The sequence below is a fragment of the Lingula anatina genome, chromosome 1, assembly GCF_051362555.1.
Source record: "Lingula anatina isolate TDL-2025a chromosome 1, LinAna3.0, whole genome shotgun sequence".
Lineage (NCBI taxonomy): Eukaryota > Metazoa > Brachiopoda > Lingulata > Lingulida > Lingulidae > Lingula > Lingula anatina.
Genome location: NC_141767.1, coordinates 9,070,908 through 9,094,612, shown reverse-complemented (window position 1 = coordinate 9,094,612; position 23,705 = coordinate 9,070,908). Strand labels below are relative to the sequence as shown.

Sequence of the window (23,705 nt, the reverse complement as noted above, 5' to 3'; positions counted from 1 at the left end):
AGGACAAAGGTCAATTTTAATGTCACATTTATAATGCCAGTATATGACTTCCTATTCAAGTTCAATAGTAACTACGGACCTATCTCAGCCAGTTTTGGAGATAAAAGGAAAGCAAAATTTGCAAAATTCAGTTTATGGTGTAAAGTAGGTCAAAGGTCAATTTCAAGGTCACATTTGGATTGCCAGTATATGACTTCCTATTCAAGTTCAATAGTAACTATGGACCTATCTCAGCCAGTTTTGGAGATAATAGGGAAGCAAAATTTGCAAAATTCAGTTCATGGTGAAAAGTAGGTTAAAGGTCAATTTCAAGGTCATATTTAGATTGCCAGTATATGACTTCCTATTCAAGTTCAATAGTAACTATGGACCTATCTCTGCCAGTTTTGGAGATAAAAGGGAAGCAAAATTTGCAAAGTTCAGTTTATGGTGAAAAGTAGGTCAAAGGTCAATTTTGAGGTCACATTTAGATTGCCAGTATATGACTTCCTATTCAAGTTCAATAGTAACTATGGACCTATCTCTGCCAGTTTTGGAGATAAAAGGGAAGCAAATTTTGCAAAATTCAGTTTATGGTGAAAAGTAGGTCAAAGGTCAATTTTAAGGTCACATTTAGATTGCCAGTATATGACTTCCTATTCAAGTTCAATAGTAACTATGGACCTATCTCTGCCAGTTTTGGAGATAAAAGGGAAGAAAAATTTGCAAAGTTCAGTTCATGGTGAAAAGTAGGTCAAAGGTCACTTTCAAGGTCATATTTAGATTGCCAGTATATGACTTCCTATTCAAGTTCAATAGTAACTATGGACCTATCTCTGCCAGTTTTGGAGATAAAAGGGAAGCAAAATTTGCAAAGTTCAGTTTATGGTGAAAAGTAGGTCAAAGGTCAATTTTGAGGTCACATTTAGATTGCCAGTATATGACTTCCTATTCAAGTTCAATAGTAACTACGGACCTATCTCAGCCAGTTTTGGAGATAAAAGGAAAGCAAAATTTGCAAAGTTCAGTTTATGGTGAAAAGTAGGTCAAAGGTCAATTTTAAGGTCACATTTTGATTGCCAGTATATGACTTCCTATTCAAGTTCAATAGTAACTACGGACCTATCTCAGCCAGTTTTGGAGATAAAAGGGAAGCAAATTTTGCAAAATTCAGTTTATGGTGTAAAGAAGGTCAAAGGTCAATTTTAAGGTCACATTTTGATTGCCAGTATATGACTTCCTATTCAAGTTCAATAGTAACTATGGACCTATCTCTGCCAGTTTTGGAGATAAAAGGGAAGCAAATTTTGCAAAATTCAGTTTATGGTGAAAAGTAGGTCAAAGGTCAATTTTAAGGTCACATTTAGATTGCCAGTATATGACTTCCTATTCAAGTTCAATAGTAACTATGGACCTATCTCTGCCAGTTTTGGAGATAAAAGGGAAGAAAAATTTGCAAAGTTCAGTTCATGGTGAAAAGTAGGTCAAAGGTCACTTTCAAGGTCATAGTAAGATTGCCAGTATATGACTTCCTATTCAAGTTCAATAGTAACTATGGACCTATCTCTGCCAGTTTTGGAGATAAAAGGGAAGAAAAATTTGCAAAGTTCAGTTCATGGTGAAAAGTAGGTCAAAGGTCACTTTCAAGGTCATAGTAAGATTGCCAGTATATGACTTCCTATTCAACTTCAATAGTAACTATGGACCTATCTCTGCCAGTTTTGGAGATATAAGGGACTAAATGTTATAATTTTGGAGTTACCATAATGTGCCTTAAATTTCGTACAGAAAAAATTAATTAAAATAAAGAAAATGTCATTTTGGTCAAAATTCTTGAAATAGGAGGTGCTCTGAAGTTTCAGAAGTTCAAATTTGATGAAATAATGTCATTTTTGAACACAAGTTGTCTGCTTTGCCAAGCCTTATGTTTTATTTTTCCAGAGTTCAAAATTTATTATCCATTACCGTACTGCACATTTTGCTTTTACCACCAATATGTACTTTTTGATACAGCGTAACTCGAAAACCGTATGGAATACAAAAAAACCGAGACCACCTCCAGTGTTGGGCTTTACATGCTCTACAAAATGCAAAAAAGAATGGGTCTCTAGCATTAACGGTTCCCGAATTAGAGACAGTTTTCAGTTTCGGTATCTTATGGCCGCTACTCCCGTGAAAATGCACCGATTGACCCCAAATTCATGGAGATGAAAGATGACCTGAAGGGTAACACCTTCCAATAATATTATTGGTTAAGTCTGTGTGGTGTCTGAATAACAGGGCAAAAAAAATTTTTTTCGTAAAAAATTTCATTTTTTTGAAAATTTTGGCCCATTTGACCTTGAAGTAAAGGTCAAAGGTCAAATCCAAGGGTATATTTGAAATCTACACATATGACTTTTGGAAAGCCGTCTATAGAAATTTTTCCCATAACTCCTTCCGTAGGGTAGATAATTAGCATTTAATTTTGCCATTTTTAGACAAGGGTGCATTGCAATGAGTGCCACACCCAGACCCCAATACCGACAAAGCCCAAATTTTACGTGGAACGAGTTGAGATTATAGGTGACCTAAATCCATGAGATGGGTACGGGGGCCCTTACCGTCTAGGAGGAGAAGCGGTAACGGTAGCCGTCCGGCGGAGCCAACGGAGCCGGCGGAGCCGGCGGAACGATCCGGACGGGACCGAAACCATGTGTACCGCCAGCGCTAACGCTGGTGGTACAATAATGAAAGTAGTCAATACATCTCACATCAGACACTCCTGGGTATTTAGTGCACCGATACTGCAGCAACAAGTACTGAGAAAACCTATCTGGACAGCGCAAATAGGGGAAGACATCAATATTTGCAAAACCCCATTGGCTTGCCTGCCTGCCTCAGTGTTCTGCAGACTTCAAAGGATTTGGAATGGGGCCAGTCAAGTGCTCTGTGTGCAATATTAGAACATGGACTCATTTCATGCCCAACTTCCTCTCAAGGTGGAAAGGCCTGCCTGGCCTGTCAATCCCCAGATACTATCTTATACTATCTTACATAAACTTTTGTAATGAATCACATTTTGTGTTGAAACATGGTGTGAACCTGTACAGAGCCAGTTTAACCATGCAGCCATTAGTTCAGTGAAGGCTGACAAAGAGCTGCTGGGTAGAGAACAGGTTGGGGGGGGGGAGCAGAGACATGGGAGAGTATATATTTTTTTTGGTAAAAGCAGCTTCAATAGAACATGTTGTAAAACTGTTAATTAAAAAAGAAAGAAACAAAAAGAAAGAAAACAGATAATAAAAAAGCGAATTGCTGTTAACCAAAAATACCCATGTTTATTTTTCATGACATATATAGTACATGTTAACTATGGTTAGGGATAATGTTTGTTAATGTTTAAGCCTCTCTGTATAACCAGGAACATTTAGTCTACCACAAATCACACTTGTTTATTATGTTAATACTCTTTAAAATCATAAACAGGGTTCACTAGTTTACCAGCGCCTATTAATTTGAGACGTTAATGCACCTGACCTTTTGTTTTAGTTTATTTAATTGCAGTGCTCAACATAAGCAATTAAAGTGACAAGACTATGAAAGGGCATACTCCTCGCCTGTCCATGATCAAGAGAACAGTTGCCTCCTCCTGTCTGCATATGTGACAGCATCAACACAGCCAGCATGAACCCAAGTAACCACTCAGCTGACAGACCACAGACACATAATGCACCCTGGCCAGCTGACAGAGAGAGACCTTTCAAAATTTTCATTAATATGTGAACCTTTCAAACTGCTTCACTAGAAAAAACTAGAGGATCAGAGAGGCGATACCGCCTCCGAATATTGTACCACCAGCTGGAGCAAGCGCATTCGTATAGACCCCCACATACACAAAATAAGGGACATAGCCACCAGTTTTGTGCTTGACAAGCTGTAAAAATGCAATCAACAAGAATTTTTAAACTATTGCAAAAAATATATATGGTACAATCAAATTTAAGTTCTTCGTAAGGTAGGTCAAGGGTCAATTTCAAGGTCACAGTAAATTGCCAGTATATGACTTCCTATTCAAATTCAAGAGTAACTATGGACCTATCTCTGTCAAGTTTGAAGTTAAAAGAGAAAGAAATTAGCAGAGTTCAGTTCATGATAAAAAGTAGGTCAAAGGTCAATTTCAAGGTCACATTTAGATTGCCAGTATATGACTTTCTATTCAAGTTCAATAGTAACTATGGACCTATCTCTGCCAGTTTTGGAGATAAAAGGGAAGCAAAATTTGCAAAGTTCAGTTTATGGTGAAAAGTAGGACAAAGGTCAATTTTAATGTCACATTTATAATGCCAGTATATGACTTCCTATTCAAGTTCAATAGTAACTACGGACCTATCTCAGCCAGTTTTGGAGATAAAAGGAAAGCAAAATTTGCAAAATTCAGTTTATGGTGTAAAGTAGGTCAAAGGTCAATTTTAAGGTCACATTTAGATTGCCAGTATATGACTTCCTTTTCAAGTTCAATAGTAACTATGGACCTATCTCTGCCAGTTTTGGAGATAAAAGGAAAGCAAAATTTGCAAAGTTCAGTTCATGGTGAAAAGTAGGTCAAAGGTCAATTTCAAGGTCACATTTAGATTGCCAGTATATGACTTCCTATTCAAGTTCAATAGTAACTATGGACCTATCTCAGCCAGTTTTGGAGATAAAAGGGAAGCAAAATTTGCAAAATTTAGTTCATGGTGAAATGTAGGTCAAAGGTCAATTTCAAGGTCACATTTAGATTGCCAGTATATGACTTCCTATTCAAGTTCAATAGTAACTATGGACCTATCTCTGCCAGTTTTGGAGATAAAAGGGAAGCAAAATTTGCAAAGTTCAGTTTATGGTGAAAAGTAGGTCAAAGGTCAATTTTGAGGTCACATTTAGATTGCCAGTATATGACTTCCTATTCAAGTTCAATAGTAACTATGGACCTATCTCTCCCAGTTTTGGAGATAAAAGGGAAGCAAATTTTGCAAAGTTCAGTTTATGGTGAAAAGTAGGTCAAAGGTCAATTTTAAGGTCACATTTAGATTGCCAGTATATGACTTCCTATTCAAGTTCAATAGTAACTATGGACCTATCTCTGCCAGTTTTGGAGATAAAAGGAAAGCAAAATTTGCAAAGTTCAGTTCATGGTGAAAAGTAGGTCAAAGGTCAATTTCAAGGTCACATTTAGATTGCCAGTATATGACTTCCTATTCAAGTTCAATAGTAACTATGGACCTATCTCTGCCAGTTTTGGAGATAAAAGGGAAGCAAAATTTGCAAAATTTAGTTCATGGTGAAAAGTAGGTCAAAGGTCAATTTCAAGGTCACATTTAGATTGCCAGTATATGACTTCCTATTCAAGTTCAATAGTAACTATGGACCTATCTCTGCCAGTTTTGGAGATAAAAGGGAAGCAAAATTTGCAAAGTTCAGTTTATGGTGAAAAGTAGGTCAAAGGTCAATTTTGAGGTCACATTTAGATTGCCAGTATATGACTTCCTATTCAAGTTCAATAGTAACTATGGACCTATCTCTGCCAGTTTTGGAGATAAAAGGGAAGCAAATTTTGCAAAGTTCAGTTTATGGTGAAAAGTAGGTCAAAGGTCAATTTTAAGGTCACATTTAGATTGCCAGTATATGACTTCCTATTCAAGTTCAATAGTAACTATGGACCTATCTCTGCCAGTTTTGGAGATAAAAGGGAAGAAAAATTTGCAAAGTTCAGTTCATGGTGAAAAGTAGGTCAAAGGTCACTTTCAAGGTCATAGTAAGATTGCCAGTATATGACTTCCTATTCAACTTCAATAGTAACTATGGACCTATCTCTGCCAGTTTTGGAGATATAAGGGACTAAATGTTATAATTTTGGAGTTACCATAATGTGCCTTAAATTTCGTACAGAAAAAATTAATTAAAATAAAGAAAATGTCATTTTGGTCAAAATTCTTGAAATAGGAGGTGCTCTGAAGTTTCAGAAGTTCAAATTTGATGAAATAATGTCATTTTTGAACACAAGTTGTCTGCTTTGCCAAGCCTTATGTTTTATTTTTCCAGAGTTCAAAATTTATTATCCATTACTGTACTGCACATTTTGCTTTTACCACCAATATGTACTTTTTGATACAGCGTAACTCGAAAACCGTATGGAATACAAAAAAACCGAGACCACCTCCAGTGTTGGGCTTTACATGCTCTACAAAATGCAAAAAAGAATGGGTCTCTAGCATTAACGGTTCCCGAATTAGAGACAGTTTTCAGTTTCGGTATCTTATGGCCGCTACTCCCGTGAAAATGCACCGATTGACCCCAAATTCATGGAGATGAAAGATGACCTGAAGGGTAACACCTTCCAATAATATTATTGGTTAAGTCTGTGTGGTGTCTGAATAACAGGGCAAAAAAAATTTTTTTCGTAAAAAATTTAATTTTTTTGAAAATTTTGGCCCATTTGACCTTGAAGTAAAGGTCAAAGGTCAAATCCAAGGGTATATTTGAAATCTACACATATGACTTTTGGAAAGCCGTCTATAGAAATTATTCCCATAACTCCTTCCGTAGGGTAGATAATTAGCATTTAATTTTGCCATTTTTAGACAAGGGTGCATTGCAATGAGTGCCACACCCAGACCCCAATACCGACAAAGCCCAAATTTTACGTGGAACGAGTTGAGATTATAGGTGACCTAAATCCATGAGATGGGTACGGGGGCCCTTACCGTCTAGGAGGAGAAGCGGTAACGGTAGCCGTCCGGCGGAGCCGGCGGAGCCGGCGGAGCCAACGGAGCCGGCGGAGCCGGCGGAACGATCCGGACGGGACCGAAACCATGTGTACCGCCAGCGCTAACGCTGGTGGTACAATTACTAATATTAAAGTTGCCACCTCCAGCCAAATCTTGTACACTGCAATAATGAAGAAAGCAAACTTATGGGGCTTGAACAATGTACTGTTTTTATGTTAGGACGCCTTTTCTTGAGAAACAAAATTGATTTTAACACAGCTTTGACTGAGGAAACCATGTAATGTGATGTAACATTCCAAGCTTAGAGGCTAACTCAAGTTTACCCTTCACACTACAACTTTTATGACTAGGCATAAATTCTGGTGAAGCATATTTTTGCTTCACAGTCATATTTCTCTTGTGGCAATAGAGTCACCTTGGCAACTTGCTGATAGGCTGACAATATAGACATTGTTATGTTATCCAAGTATACAATAAAACACTAGAAACAATACAATAACTGAAGACGGATATAAACAATATCTTAGAGGAGTTCCACTTACTGGACCAATACTGCAAGACCAACAACTTTTATTTTATCTTTTACACTATAAAATCCAGATCCCTTGGATGAAAAACGGGGTTACAGAGATGAATGGAGCCCATGGCTAGACACTAGTACCATGTGAAATGTCAGGTCTATAAATCACCAAATCAGGACCCTGACAGGTAGAAATACCCCAAACACTGTGTGCATGTACCTGCATCAGTGGAGTGGTGATAAAATAATCACCTGGTATTTAATGCAGTTAATGTAGTATACACACAGAGGCATAGACACTGGTGAGCCTTAAGGGACTGGCAGCTTAAAACACAGAGATCATGCCCTCGTCATTTTACTCTCTGAGAATGCCAGGATAAAATACTTCATTATTCTGTAGTAGGACATAAGAACACTTGGGGTTCTTGGGTTTTGATTTTAATGAGTGTTATAGAGACCTTGTTGTAGAAATAAGAAAGAACAAATTGTGGTAGCAAACCAAAACCCAGTGTTAAAACGAAAAGAAAAAACACGTACTGCATTAATTTGGGAAGGAGAGAAACTAGAACCCCTGGTTTAGGTCTTCCGTCATGTTTGTTATGTTTAATGGAACAACTTCATTTAGCAGCAAACTATAATACCATGGGCTTAGCAAACAGCATTTTCTCCTATTTTCCCCTATATGCAAAGGTGAGAGAAAGCAAATGTCATCAATAAGAGCTGAGCCACAGTACTGGACACAATTAAATTTTGTTCATGCACCATCTGCTAGGGTAAGTGGAAAATATGTGATCTCTTTAGCCCCACTATCTGCTCATGCTTCATAGCTTTATGGATGAGATAGCAGCTTTCGGCCCAGGAATGCTGGCAGATTTCAACCAGCTTGAAGTGTGCTTCCTATCTCTCATAACGAATGCCTTGAAAAAAGTCAGAATGATCGGGTTATCTGGGCAATGTTCAGTATGAGCAGCCCATTGTGGCAAGCTGGCTGCAATCAGCAGTGATATGATGGAAGATGTCAAAATTCTCCAATAGGATCTCTGTACATGGAAGACACCTGCAGAATCTACTGCACCAGTTATGAAAAAATATGAAAATACATGATAAAATAAAGCCACTTTATTTTGTATGTCACTACCAAAAAATGTTCATATTTTTACTTTATCATTCTCCAAATTCATAGCTTATATTTGAAAAGCAATAAAAAGTATAGACAGTCAATTATTTCTTGCATAGTCTAGATCCTTAAATATGAATGAAAATATGATCCTAATTCAAAACTTCAATGTAATAATAATGACCAAACTATAAATCCACCATAATGTATTATTAATCCTCAATCAAACAACAGCTGGTCACCCAGAATGTTAAAAAATAAACCCCACTAGCAAGGTCAGGAGTCTGCCTGGTACCAATTTGCCATTTTACATAACCAATGGAGCCAGCACCATGCCAATTATACTTTGATTAATGGGATAATCAAGTTTTTTGTGTGTAAAAAGACGTGGCCGCACTGGTGCCAGAGAAGTTCTGGTGGATGAAGGATGGACTAAACAGGTTGGGAGAGAATAAAAAAGGGATATTACATAGAAGCTTGGCGCCTTGTAACAGACAGTAACAACTTTCTATATTGGCTTTGCTGGTTGGTTTTATACACCAGACCTCCCTCATGAGATGAGAAAATCTTCAACAGGGAATACAGCAGATTTTCAACATACATGTGAAGTCTTTGGAGGCAGGATAATGTTTTTAAAGTGTACAATAAAACATAACTAATGCCTCCTAATCTTCAACTTTAAATTTTTTAACATGGTTTAGAAAATTTGGCATTTCATTCAATGTTTCTGACATCCCAGTAAATCTTCTCCCCTCCCCAGTGGCTGTTAGGACTCCCCAGGGCCCCCTAGTGCCCCTCGGACCAGAACATGAAACAATGACTCAGTGATTTCCATAACGCACAATAGCACAGATAATCACAAAGTAGAAACCTCCTCAAGTTCTGTCTGGAAATAAAGGTTAGCTAAGGTGCAAAGTTACTTGTATGTTCTTAATCCCTCAAGGTCAGTATCAAATGAGGCAGCTTTTTTCTGAAGTTGCCAGATTCTCTGAGTCAAGTTAATTTCTCTCTTTGATCCCAAGAACCAATGCTGCGCCCGGGTAGATGTACTAATTATCTACTGGAATGAGAGGTGTGTTGCTGTAAATTTGTTAACAAGATCCAGAAAATTTTTTTTTCTTAAAGTTGAGCACAGCGAGTTTCATGTGCACTACAACTATCTACTGGTCACTGTGGCTGAGTCAGTGGCTTGGAGATACTGGGCAATGGTCAGTGCTGATTAGCAGTGGTCACCAGCGTGATCAGGAGATAAAAATTAACAGATCAATTACAGTAATTATAATTGGTATGGTCAGTAATTAAAAGCTCCTGGGGTTATCACTCCTTGACCACTGGTCAGACTCCGTGGCACATGGGGCCCGGGCATCTGGCATGGTCAAAGAAATCTGTGGAGAATGATTTACTTCCAACTCATATATGACACAAGATTCTCTCGGCGGAATACAAATAAATGACTTTTTGTAATATTTCTGTAACCAGATCTGATAAAAATGCTGGCCATTTTGACAGCCCAGTGGACAGAACCAGAACTACAACAATGAGCATGTGCATCCTTTGACTCCCTTTTTATTCAACTGGAAATACAATCACCTTCCATATTAGCAGACAACAAAGGGGTTATTTTTATCATAACCAGACCTGCACTTGGTGGAAATAGAAGACAGCTTTGGAAAGTGACAAATTCTGACAGAATGACACCTCAACAAAGGCTGGAATTGTGTGAAGATGTGATGATAATTTGATGAACCGTTTAAGAGAAAAAAAATTCCATAGCTGCTTCATTCAAAGAACAAATTGGCAAGACCAGGTGAAGATAAGGAGAGCTTTAGAATACAGATCTTAAGAAAAACGCAAGGTTTCAAGCTGACAAAAAAAATCCATGTGCAAGATAAGCTGCGGTTAATACTAATCCCCCTAAGACTGATTCATTCCCAAAACTGTTCATGCATTCAATCCATTTTCAGATTTCTACTGATTTAATTAAATATGGATCTGGGAAGAAGTGCATATGCAGTAAAAAAAACACCTAAAATATCAAAAACTCGTGCTGTAGCTAAAAAAACAGTGACTCAGTAGGTATATTCCATTCTCTAATTGAACCTCCAGTCACTTGGCTTAATGTACCATAACTTGAGGCATTGCATATTAATACCAAACAAGAGCTTTTTTCAATTTATTGTGGAAATTCATCATAAGTCTGGGTACAAGCTTTGACATGCTATTCTTGCTAATGAGCAGCATCTGAGAGACAGACGATATGCATTTAAATTGAAATGTACAATAACTGCCTTGCTTTGAATCAGGTACTAAACTTCTGGTATTGCACACATAACAACCATCATGCAATACCAGACTAGGGTTCACACACATATCTCTTAGAATAATTAGTATAAGTGCAAGCTTCCAGCACTTTGTGAAGAAAGAGCATATAATGTTGCACAACTAAATACTAGTAATGAAAGAATTTTAGAAGCTGTTCAATTTTGGAGAACTTAACATGCAAAGCACTAAAATCATCACTTAGAATAAATCTATGACATTAGAAAACTCATTGCAGCTGTGATTTAGGACTTCTTTCTTTTATACCAATGTATGCTTCGTGATTGTACAATTTCATTAAATCTTTTTTTACAAAAAAAAAAAAAAAAAAAAAAAATCACAAAAAAGTCTCTTGGATATTTTAGAGATCTAAATCCCTCCTAAAATGTTTATGCTATTATGAATAATATATTTCAGAGATTTAAAACCCTCCTAAAATTTCTGTGCTATTATGAATAATATATCTTTCATTGTGAAAAATAAAAGGAATGATAAAAAGTGTACGTTTATGTAATTTTCTCTTTGATGCCCTGAGCCACAAATCAACAAGTAATAAAAACCATGGTGTGAAACTTCTCACACCATTCATTCAAAATTTAAAACTGTATGGATTGACATTTAAACAGTTTCAATTCTTTAGCAATCAGGAACTGGGAAATAATAGTCTTTTGCCATGGTTATATTGCTTATAATGACATGAAAGTTTCTATTAAGAGACAAATAAGAACGATGATGGCATGAAAATTGAATTATTGGTCATTACTAAGCAACTGATGAGAACTTGATGGGTTTACACAATAGGACATTTTATGGTTTTTCAACTCCACTTTTTACTACCTTTTATTAAATTAGTATTGATTTATGCACCTTTAATAAAGTCAGCACTTCAAGTTTATGGGCCTGTGCTGCCAGTCCATAAATTTCCATGTTTAGAATGAGTGTCTCTTTGAAGTCCTACCACATCTATTTGCCTGCCTAGACTCCCACTGCAGTTATTAGAATCACTCAATTCTGTTGGAGGCAGGAAACTTTTTGTGTGTTATATGTTTTGCCTTCTCAAGAAAAAACCTGCATCTCTGATAAATCAATTAAAGCACACAAAGAAAATGGGATTTTGTCAGAAATAGTGAGAATACGTGCTGGTAGAAGAAGCTCAAGCAAAAATTAAAGATACGGCTAATTAACTGTAAATAAACACCCATTAAAGGAACATAACTTTCACAGTCAGTGTGTTTAACTGATTTTTATGAAGTGCCCATATCTAGCAGAGCACTTCAAACAAGGTCTCTTTCACTTTTTTCACTGAGGATTCATTTGAAAATACTTTCCAAATATTGTCGAATAAGACTAAGTAAAGAGGACAGTGAGTCACATCTGATTCACATCCTTTTTTTCACCTCATTTATGCCATGTAAATGACTATTTTAAAAGCAATCTAGGCAGCATCTAATGAACCAGGAAAGAATCCCCTGCATCATCCCCTTCACACCTATCAATCACTTTGTTCAGATGACAATTTAGGCCGCTGGACTGAACAATTGAACTGTCAACCTGGGTTCTCAATGTTGTATTAACATGCCAGTTGATGTTGGAATAATGATCTGGAACATGGGGCCCTAATAGCATTTACTGTATCATCCCTTGGATAGTTTCCTGGCTTGGCAATGATAAGAAGATTAGACACAATAGACAGACTACAATGAACACATCATAGGTCTTGTTATCTTCTTATGAGCTAAACTACTGCAAGCTGAACCCAGCAAGAGAACAGAAAGGAGATCAATATATGCAGACCACGGTGTCTATGTATACCCTCGATAAGATCCACATGACTTGTGTTCTTTATATTTGTATTCATAACTTAAGATATTTTCAAAAACAATTTCAAAGGAATAAGAGTAATAACATACATGCACGTGACCTACTACTGAATGCCACTGTCAATATTTAACTGGTAGCAGTCTGCAGTAGAGGACTGTGGAGACCTAAAAGAGTGACATTACTTTTTGAAGTTGAAAGTTATGCTCATAACTTAACCTATAAGACTTCTCTCCCAAGCTACGCAGCATTACATGGCTCTTCCTCATCCGAAAGACCCTTGTGGAGATTTGACTTTTCTTTTCATTTGAGTTGTATTGATCACATACATTTTTTTCTTTTTCCAGTGCAATGATATTCACATAATCTACATAAAATCTATAAGTTATATTCAAATTTGTGTGTAAAAATCCTGATGGTAAAATTGCCTTTAAATCTCAGCAATGGTATATTCCTTTTGGGTGTGATCTATTTCATGAATAGTTTGAGAGAGAGAGAGAGAACAAGAGCAAGAAAGAGAGATAGAAGGAGAGAAAGAAGACTCCCAAAGCCCCTCATCTGTTCCCATAAAGCCATCATATCACTCTTGGGGCATGGATGCCAGCAGACAAAGTAATGAACCAACAAAAATGTGTGGTCATGAACCCAGGTCCTAACTTGTTTGAAAATCACAAAGTACTTATTCACCTTCTTTCAGGAACGCTTCCAAAACTGAAAAAAATCACAGACCAGTGAGGTGTTCTTTACATTGTGTCAAATTTCAAGAACTGATCGAGTGATCTCATGACCAAAGACAATAACTTTCTGAACAATTAAGTTCTGATTTTCTAGTGTCATGCTAGCCAGCTCGCCTTGTCCAATGATTGTCTCAAAACAGATCGGAAATTGACATACCAGTTAGGGTAATATTTGTTCTGCAAATTGAAAATAAACTCATTTCTTTGAAGTAATATGAAGTGTTTGAAGGAGATGCATTCAGGCGTGCATACAGGAAAAACATCATAGGCCTATGTATGATGGCCGTCTCCAATATAACCCATAATCTAGTTACAGGTACACCATCTGCATTCCATGCCTGTTATTTTTAGAGAGCTACTTCTAGATCCTGTAAGTTTTATAGTATCTCTTTAACAGTTTGACAGGTAGGCCAGTCATTCATATATGCTGAATCTCAACTCACTCCAACTGACAAAGTAGCTCAATACCAAGGTATACATGTGTATAAATTCTTTCATTAAGAAACACGCCACGGATAAAATGTCACACGAAGAGTATCAGTTGGATAATTTGACTACATAATCTGAAATGAAAGAGGGCCTTGTCACGCAGCAAGTTAAACACAAAGAGAAATCAAATATCACTCCGTATTCATTTTCTCCTAAGATGTCATCCGAGTTTTGCACCTAGTTCCTCATAATTCAATCTTACATTTTTATTCAATTTACCTGCCATCATATTTTTCCAGTGGACTTCCTGTTATTGGATCAATTTTCGTTCTTCTGCAGAAAAGATTATGGTGTAGAAGGGTGATATTTCAATTTTGCTGATTAAATGCTTTTTGTTGAAATAATTTTTCTTCTATCATTTCAGTTATCAATCATGCCACTTGTAAATCACCCTTTGCTTTTTTATTTTTCAAATAAAAACCAAGCCCAGCCTAAATGTCTTCAATCCATCATTATTTCACCAATAACTTTTCTTTTCCCTTTCCTTCATTTTTACACCTGGATCAATTTTCTCCACCTGTTTAAAACTGGCTAAACTGACTAGCCTCACCTGTCCAAGGGGCAAATGTCAGCAAAACAACAGGGAGAGTATGTGGTCAGTTTGTACATGGCTGGTCAAAACACAGGATTTATGCAGAAATGGCACATAGCAATAACATACAGTTGTATGAGAATAGCCCCTTTCCTAATTTGCCGAAATGAACTGATGTAAGAGAAATGGGGCGTGCACCTGTTACCTGAGGTTGGCTGGCCACCTGGTGGTACTGGCTACCTGATTGGTCACTAAGGCAAGGTACGACCACCTCCGGATTAGAAATTTAAACATTCTCTCAGAAGGTCAATCCACTTAAATATGTATTACACTGTGCTGTTTATTATGCACAATTACCAGTCAGACTTTCCAAAAAAAATATATCTTTGTTCTTCAAGAAATTTTATAGAAGAAAATATTATTTGATAAAAATATTTTTTATATATTGGCCACATAAATGTTTTTTAATTCTAAAAGTAAAATAGTTAACATGCCCATCTCTAGCATGAACAATTACTTTTTGCTTCCAAAACCACACACCATAAAATCCTTGTCTTTGGATATCAACTGCCTAAAAATTGTATCTTACAATTCAAAAAGTCACTGAAGATCGGTTTTATTTCCTTTTTTTACAGTGTTCGCCATTCACGGCCAACATTCCATCCAGCATCGGAGCATTCTTTTCTCTTGACCGAACCCATCTGACCATGTCCACTGACAGTTTCAGATCACTGACCACTCTTACAGGTCACTACCAGGGCCACAGTGGACCTCGCTGTCCATTATCAAAAAAGCCACCAAACCTCTCCATGCACTTGTGGACTGCCAGTGATGGTTTCTGTCATCTTAATTCAAATCTCAGCCACATAGAAAAAGTATTGCAGGACACTAGGTTAGTTTTTGAAGTCAAAAGTACAGGTCAACTGTCTTCAAAGAGGCAGGTCAACCAGAAGAATTGGTAAAGTTACAGTGGACAGAGCCTTTTTTCTACAATATCCTGGCAATTTAGCAACAAATAGGAATCCGACAGCAATATGGTGTCAGTATAAAAAATAAATTTAAGGAGCTTTAATCTGAATAAGTTCTTGACTTGCATGTTCCTTTGTTGACATAATACTAATAGAACACATGATCACTTGGGTTTCTGGTTTCTGGTTTCTCAAAAAAATCAAGCAAATGAAACACACACATGGTAAAGTCAAAATGAAGTGGTCCATGTAAGGCAAAGGCAGTCTAGGTCTTCTTCTACAGATGAAGAAAGACCACTTGAGACGTCAACATGTTCAAGTGGATGTGAAAGATGCCATCTGATTACCTGGCAATAGAGATTTAAACATTGCAGAGATGAGAGAGGGGTTCACCTCCTTTAAGCTTGTACATCTTGGGACAGAGCCTAGTGCCCTGAGAGCCCAATGTCGTTCTTAACAGTCCTGCTATACATTAAAAGCTTCCATATTAAAGATGCATTCGCAATGCTATGACACACAGGGTGGCAATGGAGAAGAAAAGCTGTCAAGAAGAAGAAGAGAAGCCCCTACTTCTGCCACCATAGGAAGCAATAAATAACTGGCCTCGGTCAATAGCCACTGCGGTAGGCATTTCCTTCCTCTAGGCTACACATCTACTACAAAACATGTGGGCATGCATACTCATTTAGATATATTAGTGGAACATATAAGTCAACTTGTGATGAGCTAAAAATATTGTCTGTAAAAACAGCATGTCATTTGTGAAAGGGTAATTATCATAATTGGGCAATACTTGAATAAAAGTTAAAGAATATACATATATACATTAATATCTAACAAAAAGACTACCTAATTGTTGTCTACATCATTTATTACACTAGCAAAAAGTATTATCATAGGGCTTTATTAAAAAGTTATGTCATCATAATAATTCTTAGTTCCAAACAAATTTCTTGCAAAATGCTTTAGTTTTTTCAAAATTTCTTGCAAAATTGCTCCAAATTATCGATCCATACTTGCTAATCTGAAGCAAAATTTTATGCAAATGAGGGGCTTCTTGCAAAGTTGCTGTAAATCTGCAAGAATCTGAATATCTTTTGAGCAAAGTTGCAGCAACATAAATCCTTCTTTCAAACTCCTGCAAACTCTTTTCACAAAGAAAATAGTATGCTACTTCTGCTAATACTTCATTGAGAATTACATTTACGATGCCAATAATGTTAAAGTTACACAAAGCATTTCATAATTTTATTAACTCTGGTATAACAATGAAATGCTACATTATTTAACAAATATATATACTGAAGTACCAGAATAGTACCGACACTGTTAGATGTTGTTGTTTTCAAAAAAGATTTTTTTCATATAATCAGCAATAATAACCCTGGCAGTACCATCTCCATCTTTCCCTCCGACAATACACCCTTCCCTTACATACAAACTCTGTTTTTGATGTAGTTTAAGCTATCTTTCATGGCACATCAATATAGTGTGCTCCTGCCTGTCTGTGTGTCTGACAGGAGCTGACAGGCTGTGAAATTCTCACACCTTTAGGTGGGGTCACACTAGGCTGACGTAGTCTACCCACTACATTGATGAGGAACCTTGCCACTGTGTGTTCCCTATGCCTTTATCACTTCCACTATCTGGGACTGCTTTCACAAATAAAAACTTTCAGCTAAAATGGGTCTTCACTTTTATACCAAAAATTTTATCCACTTCAGGTCAAGAAAAATTCCAAGTGGTCCACTGAAACTGAGTATTGTACTGGTCTGTAACAGTATCTACAGTATGTCTTTCTTATTTAAAAATTTTGGACAATTACTGTTTTATCTTGGGTCAATGTGGACTAAAATTTAGACTTATTTTGGACCTGTTTCTATGTGAATCAGCCTCACCCCCTTTTGTAAAATTCATGTTAGACTTGCTCAAGCAATGAGACTATTTGGTTAGATTCTAAATGACTGGTGCCCATAAAAATGAATTGAAATAATATCAAGGGATAAAGTGATTCTTTTTAAGACATAAGGTAGTGCAGTTAATGCCTTCACTTGGATTCTTTACCAAACTAAAATGTTATATTGTTTTTCACTCACTGCACACAATTCTTCCTTTTTTCTACAGGTTGCTTTTTAAAACTTAAACGTCTTTGCAATTATGAGGTCAAATTTTTCAAGAGACCACAAGGGGAAAAAACCCTGTAATTCTTTAGTAATTGCCAATTATGATGCCTGGAAAGAGCAAAAATGTTAAGGCAAACTGATTATGATAAGCCATTATTATGTGAGATCAAAATGTTTTTTCTTCTAGTATGTCATTGCACTGCTTCACGTCTGTACCATGTCAACTGTTTGGAAATTTAAAGAAAACACCAAACTTTAACCAATCTCCTTAATCTTGAAAACTTTTAGATCGCTTGTCAGCAAAGAAGTGAAAGTTAAATTTCATAGGAGTGGGAATTTTGTTTACTTTAGGTTAAGATAAAAAATACTCTAAAGGGAGGTATGCGGGTGACAGCAAAAGTTAATATGACCACTGCTTCTTAGTAAACATACTAATTTTACAAATGAAACACTGCTTTCAAAGTCTAAATCTATGGTTTATTTGTTAATCCATTGGTATAAACATCACTTAAAAACAGGAAATTTGATAAAAGCTTCAAGCAAGAATAAGCAAATTCTCAAAATTCCACACATATAAAAATATATATATATTTATATCTGAAGAGCTTAAAAATACTGATTATACTGATATCCAAGTCCATTCTAATGTTACCAAGTTGTTTACTGAGAACTGTCCAAAATACACTGCCTTCAGCATTCTGGGAGCAAACAGCAGGGATTACATGAACTAAAAATCAAAGCTTGTCTAGACAGCCAATGTTCCTTCTGTCACTGGAAAGTCTGTTATGTCATTAACACCAGGGCCAAATGGACCATAGAAAGGTGGAATAAAGAAAATCTGCCTTACTGCTCTAAGGGTTAATCAAATGAAGAAATTAAGACTACTGATTTTATTGGAAATAATGACCATAGAACAAGGACTGGTACTTAAAGGTGCGACAAGATAAACAGTGTTTTGCCTTGGGAAAGTCTAACCATTGCACAACAACCATCAAACACCAAGAGCAGCAACCTGATGGAGAAAAGATATGTTTTCTTTATCTACAGAATTGAAGCTCTGCGGAAATGGTGACATAAAGGCCACAATTTCCATGTAACCCTAGGGGGAGATGGAATTGTACATGTTAATGACAGAGCACACGTCTGCGCTATTGTTTTCTCATAGCAGTGCGGGTATAAACACCTGTCTGTTCTGGAGCAAAAACCTACTGAGCTGTCAAACATAGAACCATCAAATTTGTTGTCAGATTTTCCCCAATTTTTTTATAGTAAAGATCCCCTGTGGCAGATACCATATGTTATCCCATGGAAACATGTAGTCCATACATGGCTGAAATATCAGACTTCATATTGGGGCCCTGGATCCACCTGATCACACTTCAATAAAATAAAAAGCACTGGGTTAAAGACCAAAATCTTCAGCGTTGGTGACTTTAATCTTGTTAAATCTGGATATCATCTCAAGGCGCTAACAGTAACAATTAAGCTGCCACACATACACAAAACAAGACTTCTCAAAACTATTGTTCTTTTCAGGTTGATCAAACTGGGTGAAATAATAGGCAATGCTTAGAATTAATGACTCTTGGGTGAATGCATATCCTGTAGAACTGAAAAACACCTTTTGCCCCTTTGGGCTATTTCCTTAGAAAGGCTTGGTCAAAGGTGTGCCCTTTTATACACCTTTACCACAATAGTGTGGGCCAAATACACCAGGTTGGACCACAATAGAAGTGGAGGGGAATGAATTAGTTCAAATGGGTGGCCACTGCCTGAAACTGTGCATGCTGTTTACAGATACTTAGTGTTTTCCCCTATTGTCAAACACACCTTCATGTTAAGTACTGATACAGGGTCTAGTTTCCCTAGTTTGAATAAACCCAAAAAAAGAAAAAAGGAGGAAAAAAAGCACTGTCTGGTTTGAGCTGCTAATAGCTTTTAGTCAGAGTGTACCTATGAAATAAAAGAGCTACAATCATAGTTAAGCCCCTGTTACTACTGTTTGACATCCTTTATTTCAAATCCACCCAGCCTGATGGATTGAACCATCAGCAATTCCCTCAACGACCAATGGTGGTACACTTCTAACCAATCAAACCAGGGGAAGTGGAAGTGAGACACGCTAGATATCAATTTAGTAGAGTTCGATATTTTTCTCCCATTCTCAGGTGCTGGAATGAGAAGTGTCTGTCTCTAATGACTCACTAACTGATTATCCTACCAGCCTTTGTTCCAGTCACAGCTTGTGGAAGGTGAGAGTCTATGTCCCAAGTGTTTACTTTGTTTTATATTCTATAGGAAAGGTCAACAATATATTCATTAAGGTGCAAGCTGCTTACAACCAACACAATACAGTCAACTTATGCAAATCTTTCCGTCGAAAGGCATAAGACATATAAATGTAAATACATTAACAGCAGATGAAGACTAAATCCTGACTTAAGTCCTTCGACCAATTTGGTCTTAAACTAAATATAACAAATAAAAGCACAAACAATGAGAACTAACTCCTACTAAGTGCCTTCTTCTGTACAAAAGCAAGTAATCCACAAACTGTATAATTAAATATACATATGAATCACCTCACAAGAACAACACTAAATACGCTGGGGTGGATAGTGAAATGTGCAGTAATAATACTTAGGGGGGTTTGCTTTGACCACCTAGCAGTGGTCATCCATTACTTGGTCGATAACAACAGCTCTGTAAGGTAACTGTGAAACCCTTCTTTTAACTCTATTAAAGGGATACTTAACTAATCAATGCTTCCATACATCTACTAAGGCTGCGTGGGTATAGATCTATACATTGCAACATGCAGGACCAGGGTCTCATACCTAAACTCACATTGGCATGTTAATTTTTAGCTACTGGCTAAAATATATCTACTTTGTTAAAGGATTTTTTACACGAATAATATTCTTTTTGACTGCCATTCATTGATGAAAAAAAGTAACTGTTTGGTTAATCTAAAATAATTTTAGCACAAGCCCAGTAATACTATGTAGAAATGGAAGGGAAAACTTGCAATCACCTCCCCAAATTGGAAACGGGAATGGGAGTATTATGGAAACTTGCCAATCCTTTGAAATGGACCCTGCAAGGGTTAATAATGTCTGCCCTGTCAGCCACAAACCTGAGTCAACCTTGAGGCTGGGTCACCAACCAGTTAAGTCTTGACACCATTCACAAAAAAATAAACTCCTTGGCTCTCTAAGCCCCCAAAACCATGCACACTATATCCCTTGCCAGATTATCAAGCAAAGATAAAGGGGAGATGAGGAGGGGTGTAAAATTTCCAATTTTCATTCCATTGTGTGATTTAAAAGCAAGAAAAAAATCAAAGCTCTAGAAATGCAGAAAAGAATTAGAGAAGTTTGTGTTATTTCTCTGACTGATCTGTAATAGGAAATGGCAGGTATAGTTACAAATCCCTAGATCTTGTGATACCACAGGGATAGGAGTACAAAGGAGCCTGCTCCCATACATTAGACTGCTGCAACTCACAAGTTCACATAAACTTTTCACTCACTGTCACACTCATCTTTCTGCACCTCGTGTAACATACACAGTTCATTGTACACAATTTCCACTAGAGGAAATAAAAATAGATTAGAAGTACGTTTTTTCATCTACCAACTGAAGAGTTGCATCTAAAATGCCAGAAGAATTTTTTCCCCAATTTTTTTTTTTATTCTGTCCTCTTCGGTGTTGATTTTTTTCAGCAAAAACCTCAAATCAATATTCTTGACACAGTGGATGCTTTTTTGAAATCCCAAAATTGAATCAATGAAATTATTTTGCATTTGGAAGGTTTCTAAATTAAATGAAAACTGCAAATAGAGCCACGGAGTGAATTGATGTGAAATTCTCTCAACATAAAAAGAAAATATTTGGAACAAGCTGTTTTGATTTCACACCAGAGTTGAAGAGTCCTGATATTTCAATAATATTCATGGAAAAGGAAGCACCTGAGATCAGTTACATGGCACAAACACCAAAAACAATATATGGACATGTATACAGACTTTTATGTACTTTTTTCATGTACTTATTTTGGACAACTAAATTGTAACACAAGTTTTCATCTCCCCGACTTGGCTATATTTTCATTCTGATCCTCTTCCCTGACTACATGTATCCCTATTAAAAAAATAAATGATAAATAATGATCCTGATCCCCCAATGATTTTTCAAGAAATTTAAATAAGAATTGAACCATCATATATCATCAGCCTTACATTCTGTTGTGTATTGTAATATGCAGATTATGCATATTCTATTCTTACTTTATTGTCTACTACAACTGTATTATTTTTCAATAATGGTTTAGTCAATAAGATGACTTTGTCCTCTGTCCCACCAGGTGTCCTGACACTATGTATTGGTTAAAAATAAATTTAACAGGCATTAGAATTCCTCTGCTTGTAAGGTAATTTTCCTCACAAAAACCTACATTGGCCATGCACATGGTTTTCATTACACCATCATGACAAGAACTGTCAATTCAAATAAACACACCAGAGAAAGTACACCGTGAAGTTCTAGGGTTGAAGAAAAATAAAGAAAGGTCTGTTCTTTTATCTAAAAAGAAACTGGCAGGCAATTAACTGGCTTATAGGCCTGTGGTATTAATCTCCTTTCTCTCCTTCTACCTTTATTCCGAGCCAATATTGACTGACAGCTTAGAACTGCTAACTCAAACAATGTCAAAAATCTAGACTAATCTATAACAAATCCAGAATCCAATCAGACTGTCCAAAAACCTTAGCTAGGACAGGCACTTCACAGCACTTAACCAATGATATGAACACAATAATTACAAATAATTAAAACATTCACCTAGGGAGTATACGTTTACTCAAACTTTCCATAGTGTGAAACTTCATTGAAAGAAATACATGATCTGTAATAAATGAAATCACCAATTATCGTGTATTTAAAACTGGTAAGCTGTGCTGATTACTTTTACCTTAGCAATCTTATACAATGTAGTCACATCTAAAGCCAAGTGTGATATCATTGATTAGATTAATCTTCCCAATCACACAACCTAATGAAGTATACAATGTTTTCAATAATTTCCACTTAAGATAAGCACAATCCCAATCCAATGAAATATCCATGTGTTAGGTCAAGCACACTAATCAGGCATTGTTGAAAAGTTCAAACGTTCTTTAAATTTCTAAGGCACAGATTCCTACCTCTGTATTACTTCAGTGATATTATTTTTCATATTTGAACACAGTCTAGTCTGTGCTTGATTTAACCCCAGGCGCTTAACTTATTCAGAGGTAATGCAAATCCTTCACGGCAAGTGAATGTTTTCTTTTCGTTTTGGGTTAACATTAGACACACTGACATCCACTGTGTATGAAGCCACAGAACAGACCAGGAGACCACATATTCTAGTGCACAATGTGATCACCAACTTATTCACAGATCTTTGTACCTTTAAGTTCTCAAATCAATGAACATGTGGGACAAGTTGAGACATCCATGTCGCATGCAATAGAATACATTTTGTGTTATAACTAAAACCTTACTGTTTTGCAACTTGTCTACAACAGCAAAATACATTATTTCATGCGATTTAATTCATCAAAAAAGTTAATTTCGTTTTAGTCAGCTTTTTTTTCCACTTCGGTAACATCCTTACAAGTTCAACATGTTACTAACGTTACTGACTGTCAGACAAAAGTGCCGGCTCCTCTCCAGACGACATAGATCTAGCAAGATGTCAAATTTTTGGAGTGAATTATTACAATCCCCATAATAACATACTGTATGATAATGTAACCAGTGGTACATCATTGAGCTAACAACAATCATTCATTAAAAGGCATATTTCAGTGAAACTAAAAGACGGTAAGTAATAATACGTCGCAACTTCAAAACAATCTGATAATGCATCTTACCTACTACTGTAAACATCACTGCGATGCGGGGTACTGGGCGCCGCCAGTTCATTGCAGTTCTTTTCTGCATCACATCCGCTAACTTACAATTATATTTCGTGTTTTCAATAAATGTTAATTCCTTTGATAGCCACAAGATTCCTCAACACATCAACCTAAGTCGCTGCCCGAATGATGCGGGCGCTCGAGATACCCTCTGACCTTGTCAAGATGCGCCCAGCTCGATAGCTCCTAGACTGCAACTTGTCAATTTCAGAAGAGCGCCCTCTATTGGCATTTTTGTTCACCAATATTGGCTTTAGATGATGATTGAAACCTTAATTTGGACCCAGTGTAGTGAAACTGAATCCCAAATACACACAAATAATAGCCATTAGACTTGAATATTTCATGTTTTTCATTGTATACGCGACTCTTCGTCTTCAGTGAGATGCAT

The 23,705-nt window shown here is 36.7% G+C and overlaps 1 protein-coding gene across 1 annotated transcript in view; it reads right to left on the bottom strand.

Annotated features, from left to right (window-relative positions):
- Positions 1-23,482, bottom strand: part of LOC106151866 (inactive tyrosine-protein kinase transmembrane receptor ROR1) — a 58,342-nt gene extending 34,860 nt beyond the window's left edge. The window contains exon 1 of the mRNA XM_013525292.3: positions 23,270-23,482. Within this exon, the coding sequence (XP_013380746.2) occupies positions 23,270-23,339 (70 nt within the window). The 5' untranslated portion in view covers positions 23,340-23,482. The remainder of the gene's footprint in view (positions 1-23,269) is intronic.
- Positions 23,483-23,705: the final 223 nt, after the last annotated feature.